Source organism: Haliotis rubra, unplaced genomic scaffold (genome assembly GCF_003918875.1).
Source record: "Haliotis rubra isolate DU_JTF1 unplaced genomic scaffold, ASM391887v1 Scf691, whole genome shotgun sequence".
NCBI lineage: Eukaryota > Metazoa > Mollusca > Gastropoda > Lepetellida > Haliotidae > Haliotis > Haliotis rubra.
In genome coordinates this window covers 63479-86844 of record NW_025767403.1, presented here as the reverse complement: position 1 = coordinate 86844, position 23366 = coordinate 63479, and the positions used below count along the sequence as shown (strand labels likewise).

At 37.1% G+C, this 23366-nt stretch overlaps 1 protein-coding gene across 3 annotated transcripts in view; it reads left to right on the top strand.

Moving 5' to 3' along the window:
* The first annotated feature begins 469 nt into the window (after positions 1–469).
* LOC124258398 (AMP deaminase 2-like) overlaps positions 470–23366 on the top strand; it is a 56014-nt gene continuing 33117 nt past the window's right edge. For 2 of the 3 annotated variants that reach the window (XM_046692496.1, XM_046692495.1), the window contains exons 1-3: positions 470–652; positions 5671–5893; positions 9836–9871. In XM_046692496.1, the coding sequence (XP_046548452.1) occupies positions 592–652; positions 5671–5893; positions 9836–9871 (320 nt within the window). In that variant the 5' untranslated portion in view covers positions 470–591. The remainder of the gene's footprint in view (positions 653–5670; positions 5894–9835; positions 9872–23366) is intronic. The other variant, XM_046692497.1, reaches the window with a different exon arrangement.

The following is a 23366-nucleotide window of genomic DNA, read 5'->3' as shown; positions in this document are numbered from 1 at the left end:
CCTAGTCTCATCCAGAGACCATATACCGACTGGTCTCATCACACAAATCGCGCATATCGTTTATCACACCTATTGAACCAAGCCACTGAACCATGTATACTTTCTTGCACAGACACCAATTCGTACGTAGAAACCATAAATCTCCACATATGATAAATATTTCTGTGAAATATCTCTAACTAGCTGTTGTTGAGGGAAACATTTATGTGGATTACGCTTGATCCAGTTTCCGCAATAAAGGCACAGAGAAGTTTCCGTACAAATTATGTAGGGATCAATCATTGTGAAAAAATATTTATTTTGGGTTAATGCCCATAGCAAAAGGTAAAGTTCCAAGCAGTGATAATTATTCAAAGTGTTCTATTTAAATATACATTTCTGTTCTATTTCTTGCATGTATTTGTTTCAAATGCAATTATGAAATTAGGGGAGAAAAATATGTACACAGGATATATAACTTGTCCCCTATGACAGTTTCAGACTCGCAGACGATATTGCGTTGAACGGTTATGTTTGATACATGTCATGAATGAATTCAGCTGAATCTGTCACAATATATACTGTTCTTTATTTTTTGTATCTTTAAATACTATGGAGCTTCCAATCGAAGGGAATGAGTTAGATGAGGAGACGAATAAGCGAGGAGCCGCAGGTAATCATTGCTTTGATTCTGAACGGATCAGATTTCCGTCAGGGTCTCGACGTGAACGCACCACTGGAAGTTAACTACAATGAATCCACTTTGATGTATGCGTGCATTTGTTCCATTCGAATGCGTTTTAGGCGCATATTTCTTCGTTGCTTGTAATTTATTTAGGAGGAACATGTATTATCAGTTTTTTTACGGTAAGCGCTTGTCAATATGGCAGCCCCTCAATCAATGTGATCAGCTGATCGTGTTGATTTAGCCTATATGTGCCGCTTTCTTTCAGGCTCATCAGGTGTGGTTCGAATATTTCAGGAATTACCATTGCCCGAATATTTCTCATCACTGTGTTTAGTAGCAATCAGATAAAAATAATAATTTGTTTATATTAAAATTATTCAACCAGTGTGAAATTGAGGTAAATAAATACCATATCTTGCAATTTTAACTTTATATAATTCCCTTGGTGCTCAGAAAAAATGGGGTTCCCACCCAGTGTTTATATTTTCTGGTATGTGTCAGATATTGAATATTGTAAATCTGAAGGTGGAGGTTCCCAATGTTCTGCAATTTCCACTTGAGTCACTGTTAACAGAGGCCCAGATAAGCTGTGTATCTGTGTAAAATACGCATAGAAAATTTCCAATTACGCATTGAAAAATAATTGTTGCGTACAAATTACGCATTTAAAATGTTAGATAGGCAAAAGGTTTAAAACAAATGCGACAGAATATATTTATAAAAATCGCTTGCTTAATGAAAAAGAGATCGATTGCTATCAAGTTGTACTGTTAGTATAGGAGAAGTGTTGTACTGTCAGTATAGGATGAGTGATTTTTTATGAAATCATTTCCATTATATTTCAGTTGGTTTTGATTAGGTATGACATAAGGCAGAACATACCTGCTTAGTAAACTAACTCCATGACATAATACTTAGGTGAATAAAATGACTGAAATACTCACATATTTGAAAGCAGTGGGTAACGGAAAATGAAATACCCACTCAACATTCATAATACCCACTCCAAACAAATACAGTGGGTACAGTACAGCTCTGTGTTAATATTATATCCCTCTGTTTCAAAAGCTTTCGTGTCAAATTTCTGAACTTCAATGAAAATCCTGCTTCTTAAATAGTGAACAAGTTCAGCCAAACATAAAATGCATGATAGCCACCTTCCAATAGCCCCACATGGAAGTAGACATCATAATTTTCAGGCAAGTGACTCCAAACCTAATACCCTTTCTGTTGCTTGTCAGCTCTTGAGTAGTCACACTTAGGGACCAAGTTGATGGGTGTCAAAGTACACATGGCACGGATGGTTGATCATACCATCAATCACTGGCTTACAAAGCATGTTTACAATGCATTGTGTATTCCATCACTGGTTCTTCTGGTCAAACCAGTCATTTACAGACCATTGCTTTGTAGATTTCTAGCTAAAATATTGCTGGATGTGCTAGTATAGACAAACAAAGCACATATACATTCTCTGAAGATCATAGTTGGAAAGATTAATACTAATGATGTCCGTCACTGGGTAATCTAGCCCTGATTCTCAAAAGAATGTAGCCAAATAATTCTTGAACAACAAGGAGAGTTCTATGGATATACAACTTCTTTAATATAATATGAGCGACGTTTCGGTGTAGCTACTAACACCGTTATCAAGCAAATCATCATTATTTTAGTTTTAGCACATGAGAAGAATGCTCTTGTTGTAACTAATCAGTATTCATAATCATGAGTTTGGTACAAAACTCAAATGTTACCAGCTTCACCATAGTGTAGAAACTGATTGTGTAATTGAAATTTCAGACATGTTATGAATAGATATGTTCACAGACTGGCAGCCTGTAACATCAGTTGACAATGACATGGACACAGGTATTTCCGCACCTGTGCCTGATGATGCGTATTTGTCACACTCACAGTCGCACCTGATCCATGGCTTGTACTCGGTAATTGGTTTTCATGTGTGTTGCTGGGATTTGTCTACGATTCTACTGTAAGTGACCATGATAGGTCAATTTGCAAAAGAAATGCTGTTTCTCTTTAATTTCCTTAAGTTCCAATTTTCTTGTTTCAGAGGCATGTTAATGTTAAAATAGATTACTCCGGAGAAGAGAGTCAGAACACTCCTCAACTTGTAAGATCACATTGTCATAACGAACAAATAACTGGTGACTCTTGAGAAACACTAAGAATTCACTGATGAACAATCAATACCGTTTTTTCCAATGCTTTAACAGTAAGGGAAATCCTGATAGTCTTTTAATCTCAGTCCCCTAAATTGTAATTTGATTTTTTTAGGGTAATGACCAGGATCCCCAGCTTGTAACATTATGCATCTCAATCACTGCTATTTATAAGGCACTACATGTTTCAAAGTAGATACACTTTGTCTATGTACATCAGTGTTGTAGCTCAGAAATCAGCAGTGTCAGCATAATAAGATTGGTTGGTTACCTAGCCACCTGTCTCATATAGCTGTAGTGTAAATGAAATTTACTGACTCATCAGTTTCTCAGCAATATGGGTCAGTTATATGATGACCGACTCATCCATTCCCAGGTAGCGGGTCTCTTGACCCAGAAGTATTGTAATCCATATAATGCTCTGCACTTAAATGCCCTTGATAATATTTGTTCACTATAGCTCTGTACTAAACCAAATTATGTGAAATCCCTTACCTTTCTTTCTTCGTATGAAGTTCAATCTGAATTTAGTTTGAGAAACACATTCTTTGAGATGATGTATACCTTTGTCTAACTACATACCCATGGAAATATGTAGATAAGGAAGTTTTTTTTCTATTATTACAAGAATCTGTATAATATGTAAATATATATTAACTCACAAACTCAAACTAAAATAATACTTAAATGTCTTTTTCAAAAATAAGAAAAATGTAGTTATCCAGTGAACTATTTTTCTTTTTTGAGTAAATTTCCAAAAGGGAACTAACAATTTCTCAGTTCAACTTTAACTGTTCAACTATTTCAACTATTACTAACATAATGGTTTAGTCAAGGTGACTTATATTTCACTGACAAAAAATAAAGTGTAGGAGAATAGACCTTTATGTGCTATTACATTTTTAAATGAGTGGACTAGTAGTCCTGTAATGATACTTTGACAGTTAGGCAGTTTGGTATTGAATAAAGGACTAAAGTACTGTCGGAAATAGAAAAAAACTGTTTTTTAGGCTGTTACTCTGTATCCCTAAAATTGCCACAATTGCAAATAGCATATGTCGAAATAACCCACTTTGGCCTAACTGGGCGTTCTGTGGGATGCGTAATACATTATCCAGAAAAGCAAGTTTACTCGTTAAATCGGGCAAAACTTAGAAAAAATATGAATAGCTGCTGAAAACAATAGATTAGACCATAGATGGCAATTAGGTCGCTCAGCCAGGTATGACGATGGACCGTCGACTCACCTGGCATGGAATGCACGTGCTGCCTACAGGCACAAGGGGTCATCTCAAAGATGTTTTGTGCTTTTTCATGTGTGTTGACTATGTCTCATCTACTGATTAACATCTTACGTGTCTTTCTTTCATAAAGTTTATGTTGAGATATGTAAGAGAGTATGATACCGAAAACCATAGAAGCGCATCGTAGTATATAGGTGGCATGACCACCCGAAGATCGACAGGACTGGATATTATTTGTAAATTGTTATGACGTGCCGTGTACCTCCCCAGTATAATTGCCCTAAAGGATTATCTTATCTTAGTTGATATCTCTATCCCTAAGCCCGACCCCAGGTTTTGCTTTTGAGGCGACCCCTCTTATCTGTTTCTTTTTATAGTGACAGTGAGACTGCATGGTAGCTACATCCTTAATAGTTTCAGCATAAAAGTTATTATTTTTGACGTCAGCTATCGTTTATAATGAATCGTCTAATTTCAAATTGGGCATTTAAAAAGTGTCCTTTGTAATACAATATCGTCGCACACTAATTTGCATAAAGCCATGGTCTGTTCCAAATAAGTCTTTTTGGACTTAGAAAAAAACCGTATTGCTCATTTCTGCACTAATTTCCCTTCAGTAAAGTCCTTTTTGTCCATTTCCTATCTCTCTACCACTGAGACTGTAGTTAGGCCGAACTTAGTTTAACAGATATTTCACACTTTCACATATCAACTACATAAATTGTAGAGATAAATGAGAAAATACAGTTTTTTTCTATTTCCGACAGTACTATAGGACCAGTTTCTATGATTGCCATGTTAAAATAGATAGTTGGAATGCCCCTGAAATGAAAAAAAATAATTACATCTTTATTCTTTACATGGAGATCTTAATGTTGATTAAGTAAGCCTACCAGACCGAAAGATATCTTTCGAGAGCCACAAAGCTGGGGAGGAGGTGGGTGGGAGGGTATTTCAGGTAAGAATATAAGTCCCCAGCTACTTTTACTTGCAAGATTCACATTAATAGTTTATAACCTCCTGTTTGATTCCAGTCACATAGATTTAAGCTCACGATTGTCTGATCAATTACATGTTTAATTTTGTTACACTGCCTGTCTGGCATTGTACTGCACTCTCATCAGTTGATACATTCAAGCAGGTCTGCCAAAGGACCACGTTTATTCTGCAAATGGAATATAACAACAGTTAATTTCCAAGTATAACATTCAGTTCTTAAATAATTCATTCACAGAAATTATTTTATTATTTAGGTCTTCTGATGCATGTGTACTTAGATCTACATTCAAGTGACTGTGAGATCATCATTATGTTATATTTGCTACTAGTATGTAATTTGTTCATCATCACCCATACCTGTACAACACTTTTTTCAAGAACGCAGGGTTGGGACTTTCGACCCATATGACAGTGACATATGGTGGAATCACTGGACTAACATATCATCACCCAACTGGAATATTGCTGAGTTTGGTCTTAAACTTGTTGGAGGGAAGTTGGATAAGTCATATCTTCAAAATCCCTTCTTTGCTGTGGTTTTTAGTTGTAAGATCAAAGACAATTTCAATATATTTTCCAGAGGTGATGTCGCCAATGTTTTCTCCCACAAGAATCAAGTTCCCCAAACACATTCACACTGATGTTGATGACAAACTACAGGCATTAGCGGATTCCATTTTGAACCGAAGTCAGATTGGTAATGAACAGGTCAGTCGCCAGGTGACTGCCCCATTTGAAGTGCCGGAATACCCGATTGAAGAGAAGGAGAACAGAAGCTACTTTGAGCGACAGTTCAGTCACAGGTCAGTTTTTTTTTCTGTTGAATTTTATCAAGCCCTCATGACTTTGTCACCAATAGTCACACGGTGATGTGATTTCTTTCTGTCTGATACCCGTGAAGAGCAGCGTCAGAATTGGTCTTCAGAAACCCCTGCTTGTCGTAAAAGGTGACTAACAGAATCGGGTGGTCAGGCTCGCTGACTTGGTTGACATGTCATCGTATCCCAACTGCGTAGATCGATACTGATGATGCTGATCACTTGATTGTCTAGTCCTGACTCGATTATTTACAGACTGCCACCGTAGAGCTAGAATATTGCTGAGTGCAGCGTTTAACAACAAACAAATCAACTGACCAATCTTCTACTGACCTACACACCTTCCAACCAAGATGTTTTTGAATACTGGCTAAAGTTACAGTCTAAAGTCTGGACTAGCACAAGCAGCTACACACATGCATACAGCACATTTGTTCCTGGGAGGGAACATGTCAGGTTACCCCCTGTTTGGGCTGGGACTGGTCCAAATTTTCTACCCAGGCAGGGATTGGGAAAGGCAGGGGCCATGGGCCATTTTGCACATTAGAATAAAAAATTGGCCATTAAAATTTTGAAGTTGACTACTGATACAAGGGCAGTGGCCCCTTCTAAATATAGAAAATGGCTAATAATCCTGAAAATGGCCCAAGTCAAAGTTCTCTATCCTAGTCCCTGCCGGGAACCCTACTCCCTATTACCCTACCCTACCAAGTTACCCGTCCCAGCCCTACCCCCTGTCCAGCACAGATACCTGTTCTTGATTCCTTTCCTTCGACTATCATCTTTGCTGTTGGTATGGCTTTGGTGATATGGGATTTTTTATTTGATGTGAGTCATAGGATTTTCTTGTCCAGGCTGCATTATTTACAAACTGCTGTCATATAGCTGGAATATTGCATCAGTGTTACCTGTCACATAGGCTGTATTAGCCATTTTGCAGCTGAAGTCAGCATATTTCCCTAAAAATAAATAAAGCATTTCTTTCAAAATACTAACCATCAGCCCTCGGGAAAGCTACCACATAATTTATTCCAAAAAAAGATTACGTTTTTAGATTACAATAATAAATAAAAAAGTTTGAATGAATTAATGCAACATTATTTCAAGCAAACCCTATAGAATTATGTTCGTTGGAGTGCTCTTTACAAATATCCTATGCACAACTTGTGATTGAAACCAGTTCGTCAAACACCAACAACACAGCGTTCGACAGTTTTCGAGGTACAGAGCAATTGTTTGCATTCCATATATGGCAAGTGTTCTCTGTTTGGAAACTGTTCGCCTCGAGGTTTCAATTATCAATTTCAGGCCAGTCGTAAGGGATAATAAGCCTATTGCATCAATGGGAAGCTAAAGTGAGTGCATATCCAGTGTTCACGAATGGTGTTTCAAAGTCACAGGACATTGGGTCTTGTAAGTTTCACATGTCTGTCTGACCCATTGAAAATGCACAGGACCCATGGAATAAAATTAAACACACATTTCAGATTTAATATTTCTTATAATTGACATTGAAATTATTAGCAAACATAAGATTTATAAACAGCAAACAAGTGTCACATGTCACATAAAACAACTTCAGTCAAGTCATTGTGATATATACAGTCAGACACTGGGGCCGGCGGGTTGTAGACTTCTGTCTGACCGTTGGCGAATCTGCCACATTTGTCAGAGGGTCAGACGCTATTCGTGAAAACTGCATATCCCTATTTTAGTAAATATATATAATGTAGTCCAAAATATTGTTGAAAGTGTGCGACATTGTGCCTTTAAGTTTCATGTGTGTTCTTAACATATATCTTTTAAGACAAATTTTGTAAAAATGTTATTTTCTGGTATTTAAAGCACACAAATAGCTAATTGTTATGTGTCTGTCAGTGTACCGTGCAAGTAAATTACTAAATGAAACGATGAAAAATACATAATTATGAGAATTGAGATTCACTTTGTGGGAGTTCACTGAAGAGTGAACAGGATGTACATATTGTATGGTATTATGAATGTCATTGCATTGTGAAAGTCAGTTAATTGATGTTTATCATATGTATTACCGTGTATAGACACGCTGGACTAGTATTGTCATGCTTGTTTCACAAGGAGAAACAAAGTGGTGAGTTTACATATCTTTCCATAACATGTACAGCTATCATTATGATCAGGTCCTGTCTGTAAGTATTATCATTTATATGTAATATTTACTCTGACAATACCATACCTTAAATTGTAGGTCTCACTGAAGTGTTGTTTTTTTTTATTTGTGTTTCTATCAGTTTTCCTTCTACCGTTAGATGGGATGCTATCAATGAAATACTGTTAGAAGATAAGTTTTGTCTGACCTCAGTCAGCTAGCTCCAACACAGCTCATCATTACTGGTACATTTTAGTTTTACTGTTCAAAGATGTGTTTTGTCTGACATCAGTCTGTGCCAAAACAGTTTTCATTTGGTTAGTCCCATCACTGCTCATCATTATTAGTAGATTTTAGCATCATCATATGGATTATCATCAGCTTACAAATCTGAACAGAAATTTGCTAGATTGGGCTTTGGACTAAAGTTTAATGGCTAAAGTTGCATTATGAGATCCTTTGATTAGGGGCTCCTTTAACAAAGCAATCTTTACTAAGGTTAACCTTAACTTCCATTCTTCAACATTGCACTAAGGTTACCATAGTGACTTATGATCACCTAAGTGCTTTGTGAAAGAAGACCCTGGACAGTTCTCAGTTTCCGTCTGTTTACAAGCTGTACACACACAGAGACTCCACCACTGCAACAATTCTCATATAACAAACACAAGCAGTGACCCTCACTTTATTGATTTCATTGAACCAGTTATGAAAGCATTGTTTATAAATATATCAGTGGTGAAACCGTGATAGGTCTTCAAGATGTAGTTTCGTCATGTGAAGAGGTAGTGAAGAGACCGAGGAGTTAATTTGAAATAACATTGCAATTGTCCTGTCCTCAAAGTGAAATGATCTATTTTCTTTGTGAAACAAATAAGGGAACACATGGAAGCGCATATTTCTCCATATTTTTCCTGCTTTGAATTGTACTGTGGGTGAGAAGGAACACTGTGTTAAGTGGTGTTCCCTTATTTCTTTTATTAAGTATAGATGCTAAACTCGGTTTATCAATGTAACACTATTAACAGTTTTATAATGTTACTTAACATTTTCTTCAGAGACCTTATCCTGTAGGGTCTGGTGCCCATTTCAAAACTCTGTCTAGATTAAGTATTTACTGACTTAAAATATGACTCTCTCAGTTTGCAGGTATTGCAGTACTGATACAAGATGTTCCTTTTTATATTCTGGGCCTCTCATATTGTGTTAAACTATGGTGTTCAGGAGTTAGTGGACCGCCTCCGTGGTGTAGTGGTTAGAGCGTCCGCCCGGAGAGCGGAATGTCGCGGGTTTGATCCCTGACCGCGTCATATCAAAAGACGTTAAAATATGGCACTTGTTGGTCCCTGCCTTGCGCTCGGCATTAGTGGGTACAACAAGGACTGGTCGGCTCGGAGTCAGTATACTGTGTCTGAGTGGGGTATTTATGCTTCACTGCGGTGTGGTATCTCAGTGGGCTAGCTCTATAAAACCAGCTACAGTCTGGGGTAGTACAAGCAGCTGCACATACACATACACACGCATGCACGTCGTCATAGCAAAATATTCTCAAGCACGACGATAAACCCAATTTCACCTCACCTCAGGATTTAGTGACTGGCATTGTGATATGACTGCATCAATGAGTTTCTTAGCCTACATGAGCAGGTTCTAGATCTTGTTCCATGTTTCTGCATTCTGTCTGAAGATAATCTCATTATGATGTGACATGATGAAAGGATGATTGATGCATATCCCATGCCTGTGTGATGAACCTGAGTGTTGCTTGTGTGATTGACTACTCCTGTTTGCTGTTTCAGGTTACCCGCTAATGTCCTCAATTTTAATATCACAGAGTGAGTTTGATCATGCATGGTCGTATTTTGTACATAGATGTAGACAGTATTTTATGTTCTATTTTGCATGATATCATCATTGTCACTGTTAGCGTAGTCCCTGTGGTGTACATGTGTAGGTGTAATTACATCACTGAATTTTGTTATGTTTCATGATTATTCAGTAGATAACCTGGACTCAGTCATTCCCTGTGATAATGTCCTTTACAATGCTGCTGTGTCACTTAATCGCAGGGAAATCAGTGGCACCCAAAATATTATTTATTTTCACCACAAACATCTTCCTTTTAGCTGAAATATTATGCTTTGTATTGCACTTTCTAGTAATAATATGTTTTCATTGTATATCTGGGTCCAAATCCACAAAGCATTCGTAGCGCTACGACATTCATAAGCCACATGATATAGTATTACGTTACGACAGGTCGTAACTTTATGAAGGCTTTGTGGATGGGGACCCTGTACTTCTATTTCAATTATGTAATGCAAATTTTCATTCAGTATTAAGAGGAATGAGTTTTATGGAATGACAACTTCGTATGGCAATAGTGTAGATACTGACACCATTATCGAGCAAGTGATGGTTGTTTGAAATCGCATCAAGTGCAATAAAGTTTGTCAATCCATAAAACTCTTTCATCTTCATCATTCCAACTTTTAAATGCCATTAAAGAAGTTCATTGAGTATTGCATTAATTTTGTCAAATCGTTCGTTAACATGCTTGCAGCAACCATGGTCAGATGACAGCTATTAACACTTGAAATTAATCTTAGTTGTCAGAGAATGGATTCATGTATCATTAATACCATACTTTCACTAAAAAGATGTGGTAACCCAGGGGTTCAAAAATCCCATCGCCCGACGCCCGGGACAAGTCAGTTTTCATTTCCACTTATGGTTTCAAACTGCAAATAAACTTGGATTTAATTTCATATCTACTCAAAATGTAGCTTTTAAATTTCACAATGATGATAAAGTAGACTTATCATTCTTTGCTATTTATCACTTTTCAATAAATAGTCCAGTAAACATTAACATCCAATACCATGTTGATTTATTCTTTCATAATTACATCATCATGATTGTGTCATAAAATCAGGGCAAGCGGAAAATTTGTCATGACAAGTTACTTTCTTAAAGTCACTTGCCCTGTGGCAAGTGGCTTTTTAAAATAATTTTGAACCCCTGGGTAACCTTTGTTTGATTACCTCATATTGTTTTTGCAAATGAAATTGCAAGACCTCAGGAGGACATGAAAGTCACTTGTCAAACTGTTCCATATGTAAAAGATGTCAGGCAGTGTAAAATAGTAGCATTCAAAACTATTCTTCCAATCATTGCATCAAAATTTGTAAAAGTTCTATTTTTGGGTGAGGGACAGTTGTTTTTGCCATAGTGGATGAATTGTGGTCAGCAGGAACTGTACTAGTTGTGATATCAAACGAAATCACTAAATCAGAATCTAATATTTGTTTTAATTTACCTTTTATTACCTTTACAATATCTTACATTCCTAACTTTCTATTACACTAAACCTCTGTCAAACAGAGGTCAAACACCCAAATGGTTACCACTAACTAACTATCTCAAGGTGTGCGGCCTTATCAACGTATCGAAATGAACTAACTACAATTTCACTTCGAACCCCACACGTGGTGAAAACGCATGCTTTTTGTATGCTCGAGCTTTCCGCGAAGGAAGTTGTTGTCAGGTGTGTTTACGCGAACTGTTCGTATGTACACAAACTGAAACCTAATAACCTGTCTGGTTAACAGTAGTTAATAAATCAGTACAATGAACGAACCATACAATTGTGTGGACAATCCTTTTGTCCAAATTGTATTTAAACAATGACGGCCTGAAGAGATCCATATAATAACTTAAAAGAATAGATTGTCATGGACTCTGCTTCTTCAGTTTTCAATGACCTGTGCAGATCCAAGTTAGATTTGGTCTTCAGCAACCCATGCTTATTGTATGAGACGACTGATGGGACCAGATGGTCAGGTTCACTGACTAGGTTGCCACATGTCATTATATCCCAGTTATATAGATCGATGCTCATTCTGTTGATCACCGGATTGGTTGGTCCAGACTTGATTTATTTACAGACTGCCGCCATATTGCTGGAATATTGCTGAGTGCGGCGTTATAAACAAACAAACACAGGGCTCGATTTTGGAGATGTTAACCTACTTGCACCAGGTGCAACGTGAGATAAAAACCTAGTAGCACCAGCCAAATTCCAGCTGCACTTCTCTTATTGCAATATGTAATGAAAGAAATATACTCAGGGATTGGGATAGAGAACTTTGACAATGGGCCATTTTCAGGATTATTAGCCATTTTCTGAATTTAGAATGGGCCACTGCCCTTCTATCAATAGTAAACTTCCAAATTTTAATGGGCCTTTTATATTCTAATGTGCAAAATGGCCCATGGCCCCTGCCTTTTCCCAATCCCTGTATGCTATTGAATTATTCAAAGATTAGAAGAAAAATGAGCTGACATAATAATGCTTATAGTGTTAGATTTATTGTTGATATATTTCTAAAAAAATTGACTTGCACCTGCAAGTAACAAAGCGCTAAATCGAGACCTGAAACAAATAAACAGTTTTCAGTGTTACATTCCTTATCATACCCAAATGAACAGTGCATGTTTTCATTTAGGAAATTGCTTCTTATTTGTATACTAGGGGTATGTAAGCATGTATGACTAACAATACATGCCATTGATACACAAACATGATCTCAGTGTTTACAGTGACACTCTTTGATAGTTGGAATGCTGAGAATGCATTGTGCAAGTGGACCCACATCTGCATGATACTGGCGTATGCATTGATTGCTGTTTTAGTTACTACTATGGGTCTATCATTATAATATTTTGGGGAATGAAAGTGTGTTTATATTCTGGCTCCTTCCTTTGATGGAAGGAATTGTTAGAATTGTGAGGAGGTCTTGGCATCTTTGTGTTGCTCGTGATAGCTTTATTGACCTTCTTACTCATGTGAATTTCTTACATAGGACCCTTTGACTTTCATTGTTACTTTCTAAAATGATGAGGGGTACAAGACAAGTTTGAATGTTACTCTTGTATTTTCAAGGATTGTCCTTCATTTCATTTGTTTTAACTAGTTAGCAATAATCATATGCTAATGAATATGCCATTTTCTTATGGCGAAGTAGAACGTTTCTGTGAGAAAATGTCACTTGTCTTTTATTCATGAGACAAGCATATTATTCATTTTGAACACTGTCTCTATGTAAATTAATGAATCTGTTAACTCACACTTCAGTTTTCTACATTAAGCATAAAGTCAAAGGGGCCTTGTAATGAAATCCTTTTGCTGCAAACCTCATGGATACAGGGGCACCCTTTATTTCTGAGAACCCTGTGGGTATTCTGTGTAGAATTACAACCCAGAAACCTATGCTTCTTGTAAGAGGTTGCTTTTTGGATTTGGTGGTCAGTGACTTTATTTCCAGTCATCATGAATCACCCCTTTACAGGCTGTGAGATCAAGAGTGACATGGTTAAATAGTTTGAATCATCTGAGTTGGCAAAAAGTTATCACATGTTTCATTAAATGAATTATGGTGAGTATTATTTGTATAACTTTAGGCTTGCTGCCAGCACTCTGCAACAATATTTCATCTGTGTGAATTCAATATTTATCATGCCATGGCAAACATTGTGTTTATGGAATGTATCAAGCCCTCACTTGTACGTCACATTCCAACCATACCGCTCCAACAGTATTGCATGAGAGCACATAGCATGTCACCCCTGAATTTGGCAGCCTGTTTGAGACGTGGTAACGTGGTCATGAAGACAGAGATGGGATCCTCCAGTGGAAATACTGTAGACCAAATTCTAAAGCATCCTGTAATTTATACCATTCACTGTGCTATGTTACCATTGATTAGGGGATCCTACTCTAATGTTAAAAATAAAAAACCAAGTGGTTTCCTAGGTTAAAATACAATGGAGAAACTCACCAAGACTTTCTCAATGTCAAATACTGGCACTATTCTACTACCACGATCTCTTGTCTACCAATAGAATTATCTTGTGACATTAATATGACCATAATTACTTGGTTTTGTGTCAGTTTTGGAAATAAATCCTGACTGCTGGGTAAAGAGAGGTAACTGGAACATCCCAGGTGCAGATCCTAGTTACACAAGGTCCAGCAATCTGTGATGGTAAGAGGTGATCAGATCGACCAGATGGCCAGGTTAAGTTACTATGATTATTGATTGTTTGTCTTAAGACTGGATTGTGTGGGTGGTTGTTAAAAAAATCAATCACTGGATTGTCAGGTCCAGTCTGGTTCTTTTCAGGCTAACATCATATACCTGGAATACGTCTGAATGCAGCTGTTAACATTTTGATCTCAGATAAGGGTACAAGTACTACTGATTTGCCATAATTATTCATGTAATATGTTCATTGCTGTTGGTTTTTATCTTTCATATCAAGTATTTAAATTGCATGGCAGTATATCACAAGAGATACTTATGAGATAGCATGTTTTATACAACTGTTGCATAGCTGCCTGAGCACTGTTTCTTCTCAAGTTTGAAACCACAAACCACAAGCCAGTGGCTGCTCATTTGCTTTTCAAAGAATTCTGTTTTGCATCTGAATATATCCTAACACTTTTAGTTATGCAAAGAAAATTATCAAAACTAGCATTAACTTTTTAAATTATCTTGAATTTAGCTGAATCAGTCCAGTAATTGAGCTTGGAATAGGCTTTTCTTCAAGTAACTTACTGAAATCTCTGATTGTTTTGTTGACTGGTTTGAGTAATTATATGTCCTATACCTGAAATGTATTTTTTTTAAAAACATGCGAATGGTAAATTGTGAATTATATCATGAACATATTTTATAGAAACAAAGTAACATTGGTATAACAAAATGCAGGAAATAAATTAATTGGTTGTACATAATCACTTATTCTGTCAAGCTATCATATGTATTTACCTTTGCTGATATAATTAAACATCGGGTACACCTTATTGAGCTGATGACTGACAAGACTGGTCTTTAGAGGTCTAAATGTTGAATTTTATATTAGGCCTTGCAGATCTTGTTTGAACAAGTCATTCTTGTCATTCATTCTCATTACCCTAATTTAGATGTAAATTGATGTTGCCTGGTTGTGTAATGTCACTGATACTATATTGTATCCTTATAAGATGCTGACAATACAACATTGACCCTCCAACACTTGCACAGTTTTAACGTATTATAAACACGGAGACAGAGGCCCAGATAAGCTGCGTATCCGGGTAAAATACGCATAGAAAATTTCCAATTATGCATTGAAAAATAATTGTGGCGTACCAATATTACGCATTTAAAATGTTAGATACGCAAAAAGTTTAAAACAAATGCGTACGGAATATATTTATAAAAATCGCTTGCTTAATGAAAAAGAGATCGATTGCTATCAAGTTGTACTGTTAGTATAGGACTAGTGTTGTACTGTCAGTACAGGATGAGTGATTTTTTATGAAATCATTTCCATTATATTTCAGTTGGTTTTGATTAGGTATGATATAAGGCAGAACATACCTGCTTAGTAAACTTACTCAATGACATAATATTTAGGTGAGTAAAATGATTGAAATACCCACATATTTGAAAGCAGTGGGTAACGGAAAATGAAATAACCCACTCAACATTCATAATACTCACTCCAAAAAAATACAGTGGGTACAGTACCCACATGAGCTAAATCTTATCTGGAGCTCTGCGGAGAGACCTCTGAGTCCAAATTTCAAAAAGTATGCTATATTCGGATCACGCCATTGTGATGCAAACTCCATCTTGGTTGTAGCGATTTGAACTCTCACATTCTTGATAGGCATTTAGCTGAAAAACCCTCCTGTCCTTGTGGCTATTCCACAGAGGATGCATTACATTATTTCTGTTTGTGTTCTTGTGTTAATCATTTAAGACAAAACAAATATTTCTACAGCAAAGGATTTGATATCAAAACTATTTTGTTCAGTGATAACAGACTGAATGATACTGAAACTAATAACATAGCAGCATCAGTCCACAATTACAAGAAACTTCACTTGGTACCCATCACAAACAATGTGGATGTGTCTTTTGTTTTCCTCTAATTTGTGTGTGACATCTGTGTATGTATGTTTTGTATTATGTGGGAAGAGGCATTAATATGGGCATTTTTGCCTGTTTGCCAACCCCTAAAAACCTGTTTATTTGTAAATGTATATATGTTACAGGGAATGTGTGAAACCAGGGATTTCACGTAATCCCCAAAAGAGTCAGTGATTTCATGAAATCCCTGTGACCCCCAGGGATTTCATGTATTCCCTAAAATTTCAAGGGATTTAATGAAATTACTGATTTTCATGGTGTTCAATTACACACATTCCCTGTTAGGATATCAGTGAATGTGTGAAATTAATGTTTGTAGCTTAAAACTTTACTGTTGAGTCTCATTTCATCCCTTAGTTCTTAGGAGTTGAAAACTTTGACAATTTACCGAGGACACTTTTGGCTAATTACTACCATGAGTCGGGGTACCAAGTTAATTTTCTCACGGCTTTACTGTTTAGTCTCATTTCATCCCTTTCATCAATGTGTGAAGCCCATTTCTGTTGCCACCCGCTGTGATATTGCTGGAATATTGCTTAAAGCGGCGTAAAACCTAACTCACTCACTCACTGGACTTGTACCACCTTGTGAAGTTATTTCCCCTCCCAGTTCATGGACCCGTGAAGATCCGGGTTAGAATTGATTTTCAGAGACGACTAATGGGATCGGGTAAAGTAAGGCCAGAAATGCTTGGAAAAAGCTTTTTGGTAATTATTTGATAACGGTTGATATTTCAGATTCAAAACTCATATATAATCATTCATACCACCTCGACCTAATATGGCATATGAGTAATCATGATGTACCATTCCCTAATCATAATGATTACTCGTAAAATATCAAAAAAACTTAGAAAAAATTCCATAGTAGAAACACGTCTAAGAAAGAAACTATACGGTACTATGACCCACCTGGCAGGCAGACTGGGTGACGCATGGGCAGTACATGTCAGGGACTGTCTCAAAATATCAAGTGTCAGTATCACTGCTGGTGGAGGACACTAGCGGAATTACAACAGGACATTTATTGTATCTTTGATCTCATCTTGTATTTTAGCACACGTCAGTGGGATTTTGGGTTCATACAGTTTATAAACTGCACGGTGTATAACACCCTTATCAAAGGTATCCAGTTTGTGTTTCCTACCTGGTTTTGATTTTGACACAACCCCTGAGGTAACTGATTTGCTTACAACTTTGTAAACTGACTATATGTCAAATTAAGGGCTTTACAAATTCTATAGTAAACCCGGTCATAGCTGACAAGGGGTTTCCCCCGTTTGTTTCTCCAGTATGAAATACTGGAATAAATTTGATATTAATTGTTCTGCAAAGATATCAAGTCGCATGTTGCCAGTTCAATGCTCATAAACGAAGTGAAACTTCTATGGGTGAACAAGATTATCTATGCGATTTGAATTAAGACTTTTATACGTAAATTATCTTGAATATAGCTACTACAAGAGTTCCATCTTTTTATCCCCCGCAACGCGTTTTGCGGGGGGTATTAAAATGGACTCCGTCGATCGTGCGTGCGTGCGTGCGTGCGTCCGTGCACATTTGTCTTTTCCGGAGCTGAACTCTAAAACCGTTAACTATTTCTTCACCAAACTTGGTACATAGATTGGTCTGGTGGTGTACTGGTGCCTTTTGGTAGTTTTTGAATTCTGAATAAAATATTTTGGGCATTTCCATGGCAACAAGTTCGACTTAGACTGAAATTAGTGGTAGTGCTCTTTTCCGGAGCAGAACTCTAAAACCGTTCACTATTTCTTCACCAAACTTGGCACATAGATAGATCTGGTGGTGTACTGGTGCCTTTTGGTAGTTTTGGAATTCTGAATAAAATATTTTGGGCATTTCCATGGCAACAAGTTTGACTTAGCCTGAAATTGGTGGTTGTGGTCTTTTCCGGAGCTGAACTCTAAAACCGTTCGCTATTTCTTCACCAAACTTGGTACATAGATTGGTCTGGTGGTGTACTGGGGCCATTTGGTAGTTTTGGAATTCTGAATAAAATATTTTTGGCGTTTCCATGGCAACAAGTTTGACTTAGCCTGAAATTAGTGGTAGTGCTCTTTTCCGGAGCAGAACTCTAAAACCGTTCACTATTTCTTCACCAAACGTGGCCCATACATAGATCTGGTGGTGTACTGGTGCCTTTTGGTAGTTTTGGATTTCTTAATGAAATATTTTTGGCATTTCCATGGCAACGAGTTTGACATAGACTGAAATTGGTGATAGTGCTCCTTTCTGGAGCAGAACTTTAAAAACCTTTCAATACTCTCCTTCCACTTTTCTATATGCACACCTAAATATTTGACATAATCATAACTCGTAGACATAATCATGAAGAGTATTTTGCCATTGCGGGGGATATTGATGACTTTGTCTTCTTGTTCACATGTAGATGTTAAACCCCCCCCCAACTTTTTCCAATCATTAATGTAATTTATTTAGTTGAGGCTATATGAATAATTATAGTCTGTATTTCGTCAAAATTTCCTCTTGTGAAGTCACCCCTAAACTGCATTTTTTCATCTGAGCTTTAATATCCAACTAGGTAGAGTCGTACATGTATCATATATGTGCTTTTGTCTTGTGTCAAATTCATCATATTGATCTTGAAGCCAAAAAGCATTTTCCAAGCATTTCTGGCCTTACTTTAGTCAGGCTCGCTGACTTGGTTGACACATGTCATTGTATCCCAATTACGCAGATCAATGCTCATGCTGTTGCTCTTGTACCGATTCTAATTGGGTTAAACATGTATGGGTTTTTTTAAAATGTTGATTTTGACTTGTCCTGTTAAATTTCAACTTACATTCAGTTTTTAGAATTGTAAATTACATCTGAGGTAACAGGGAATTTGACACATTCATTGAGACATTTGTGGGTTAAAATAGTGATAAATGTGACAAGAGTTTGCCTGCGCCACAGTATGACACAGTTGAGAGTTTTGACACATCCATGTGGTAGCACTACAATAGAGCCTTGAAATTCAACACACTAGTTCAGCAAGGATGAAAACTGGACTTTAACAGAAAATATTCATTACTCTGTATGCAGTCAAATGCATCTGACAACAATATGATAATTCCAATGAACGGCAAAATGAGGAATGGTCTCATTCTAGGGTATGTTTCTGTTTTCTGAATTTGGCTTGGTTACGTTTCTGTATGGCGTACCTTAAATGTACGTGGGGTACATATCTGTACCCGTGCCAAAAACGACCCCGTCAGCTGCTCTTACAATGCTAACCTATCATATGCTGTCTATATTGTGGTCTGATGTTTTAGTCTTCCAGCCCTGACAAGGCTGGATCACTATTTTCGGTCAATTTCAAGGTTAAATTTTATCTACTGTTACAAGCGTGCTTGATAGAACAATCAGAACTTTACTAATCCAGGACTTTGGATCATTGCATTCAGTTTGTTAAACTTGATTTAAAGAAAATATTGGAAATACCACACCTGTCTTTTTCCAGCTGTTGTTAATTTGTGATGATAACATCCATTCTTGGTTAGCCGATGACATCCCATGTTGTAATTACCACTATAAGAGGCTTTAAAAAAATTACGCTTGTCCTTCAAGCTCGAAGGTGGATTAAGTTCACTGAAAGGAATTCTCATTGAATTATCTTGGTTCAATAATTCGTGCAGCTACAATCACATCTGAAAGCTTTCATCTGGCTATAAGCTAAATTAGTTCATATTGATCATTTCATCCAGTCTCACATACATATGTCACAGTGATTAGCTGTTTCTCAGAGAATCATTTTAGTAGCTATAGTGTGTTCTGAAGTTTCTTACTAAAACAGCAGGGAAGCCAGTGTCTGCCTTTTCTGCACTCACAAACGTGATACATCCCAGGGTTCTCAGTATACAGTGTTCACGAATAGCATCTGACCCTCTGACAATTCCGGTAGATTTGCCAACGGTCCAATAGAAGTCTACAACCCACCGGCCCCAGTGTCTGACTGTATATTTCACAATGACTTTGACTGAAGTTGTTATATGTGACATGTGACAGTTGTTTGCTGTTCATTGCTGTTTATAAATCTTATGTTTGTTAATAATTTCAATGCCAATTATAAGAAATGTTAAATCTGAAATGTGAGTTTAATTTTATTCTATGGGTCCTGTGAATTTTCAATGGGTCAGACAGACATGTGAAACTTACAAGACCCAATGTCCTGTTACTTTGAAACACCATTCGTGAACACTGAGTATATGCTCTTTGGATTATATATTACACCAGCGTTTCCTGTTTGAAATTAATCATAAAAGTCAAATGGACCTTTTCATATCCCTAATGTTCAAGACTCAGGGGCTCCTTAAATTCAAATGGTAGAAGACTCTCTAAATTTTAAACCCAGAATGCCAGTTATGGTCCTTGGTTTTTAAGTTAAGCCACTGCTTGAGCTTTTTACAACAGTGGTTAATGTCTTGACTTGTATCACTATGGGATTTCCTTACGCATTCACCTGACAGAGTGTGATAGTATTCACAGAATGAATCAGTGTTAAGCAGGAGCATTATTCCAAAGCTCTCAGCAAAGTCACAAAAACATGTGCATCTACTTAGAAGCCCAAATCCCTTTTCCCCTCATTTACAGAATATGTTAGGGTTTATAAAAGAAAACACTTTTGATCTGCAAACCGTAACTTCTGTAGCGTTATTTTCAGTCATAGTATATCAGTGTGCGAAATTTATGCTGGTCCTGTGGTCTCTGGCTAGTAAAACTTCATCATCCCTTGTGACAGCAGGGGACACCCGAAATGGGCTTCACACACTGTACCCATATGGGGAATCAAACCCGGGTGTTCGGCATGACAAGTGAACACTTTAACCGCTAGGATACCCCACCGACCCACATCACATGGACGATTCACAATGTTGACTATAACAGCAGAAGACCTGGCCTATCATATGATTAAAAACATATTAAGATTCCTTCCTGAGAGTAACAAAAAGACAGATCACCACAGTAAAGATGCTTGTTTCTGCTGTGTTTAGCTCTTACATTAATAGAGGCATACAGATTGGCGAGTTGACATAGTAGTAATTAGGTTTTTATGTGAAGCGCAAATATGCATCCAGTACGCAGAAATGTTGAGAATGGATGCAGAAAAACATTTTCACAATATTATTCGTTGTACCCACATCTTTGACTTTGCTAAATGTTTAGCTGTTTCTCTCAGAGCAGTTACATGCACCATTTCATCCCTCAGTCCACATGATCAATCATTCATTCCAGGCTCTAAAGAAATTCTCAAAACGTACAGTTATCTTCACTGTTACTTCACAGGATGCTCATATTGCTTGCAAGGACCCATAAAATTGATAATTAGGGGTCTCCAGTTTCCCCATGTTTGTGAGTCGAGGTAAAATCCTAAGTAATAGTGCACATTGGAGAAAACCTGAAACACTCAATAGACAAGGATGAATACAAGGCTTTGATAGATCCTAGTGACACTTTTGCCTCAGGAAGATGGACATGGACCAGTATTAGCTGAAGCCTCTTAGAGCAAAGCAAAATATACTGGACTCCGGCTACTGACTAGTGGCTTAAGTCATAGATTGGTATAAGCTTGGGACCTCTCTGACTGATTTTGATTTAATCAAATATCCAATAATTAATATACTGAAGCTGTCAATTGATTTACAGCATCCTATTCCTGTGTTTTTATTTGAGTCATCCTGTTGCTTCTTTTCCGAATGAAGTATGGCATATTTCCCTGAACAAATCAAGTTCATTGTGTAAAGAATGAGGGAGTTGTTTTAATAAGACAACTCCTCGATGGCCAAAGACCTAGTAAGAAAAGACTATACACTCAGAGACACAGTTGCTGATTGGCTGGGAAAGACAGGTCAATATAATGTGTATTGTTGCGGGCAAAGAAGTGAATCTCAATCATTGGTTATGTCATTAGGCTTACCATGATGTGATTAGCCTCGTGATAGCTGTATGTACTGGCTCTGGGTACCTCCAACATTGATACATTCACATGCCTTTGTGAAGCAGGTGCTTGTTATTCATTAAGATGTTGCTATTCAGGTAAGAGGAAGAAGATGAATAGTATAAATATAATTTTCCGGAATTGTCAGTGATTATTCTGTGAGTCTGACTGAATAAGTTCCTGATAGTACGCCCTGAGTTGTTTGACAATTTGGTTTAATTTAAAGTCTTAATTTTTCGTGATAATTCTCTTTGTGCCAAAATAGTTTCAGTCCATTCGCTCAGAATTGGTTTTTGATTTTAAACATTTGACTGTTTACTTTTGTTAACCCATCTTACAAGGTGAAATGATGTGGCTTGAGATGGGCTTTGGACTAGTAGCTAAAGTCACAGAGGTCTGGGTTCCTCATTAAAGATGTTTGTGTTAGTAACATTTCCTTACATTTATTTGTTCTCTGTTGTGCCTCTTTTACATCTGTTTGTCTCTGAAGTAATTTGAGAGAACACTGGGATCAATGTCTCTGTTGTGTGTGTCATAGGTACTGATTTAAATACTTCTTTGTGAAATTAAAAGAATAAGTTATAACAATATGGTATTTGAAATGTTTGCTCTTCAAGCATTCTGTTTTTGTGTTACATCCAATATATCTCACTTGTACTTGCAACATGGATTTACAAGTCAGTGTAGTTTACTGTGGTATTTAATGTGTGGTGTAGCGTTTGCGTGTTTAACGTTTGCAAAGGAGGGTTCAAATGGGTTATGGAACCTTGGAAAAATGATGGAATTTTAATTTGAATTTCCCTTACATGGAATAGTTTGGAGGAATAGAAGATTGCTATTGATTTCAACTCATGGATAGGTCATACTAAGAACAGTGCTCGATTTCAGATAAGTTAACCTACTTGCACCAGGTGCAACCTACGATAAAGACCTAGTTGCACCAGCCAAATTCCAGTTGCAACATAGTGTGTTTAAAACGTCAGAAGTTTCGGGTGCACATAAAAATATTTCCGTGATGTAGTACCCATGAAACCATAGCAACACAGAGACACAGCTGATATCTGTTTTCAAGAGCTGTCATAGCCGAGACGTGTCTATGATAGCAATGTTTCAGTGCCATAGCTGTTCAAAGTTTAGAAGAAAAATGAACTGACATATTTATGCTTATAATGTTAGATTCATCATTGATTTATTTCTCAAAAACTGACTTGCACCTTGTGCAAGTTAGACTCATAACTAGGTTGCACTTTGTAATACTGGGTTGCACCAGTGCAAGTAACAAAGCACTAAATCGAGCCCTGAAGAAGGTAAAAAGTTTTTTGACAATCCTCTTTTTTCATGAGAGGCAAGTATAGCCTATGAAGTAAACTATAGATTACTCATGTTA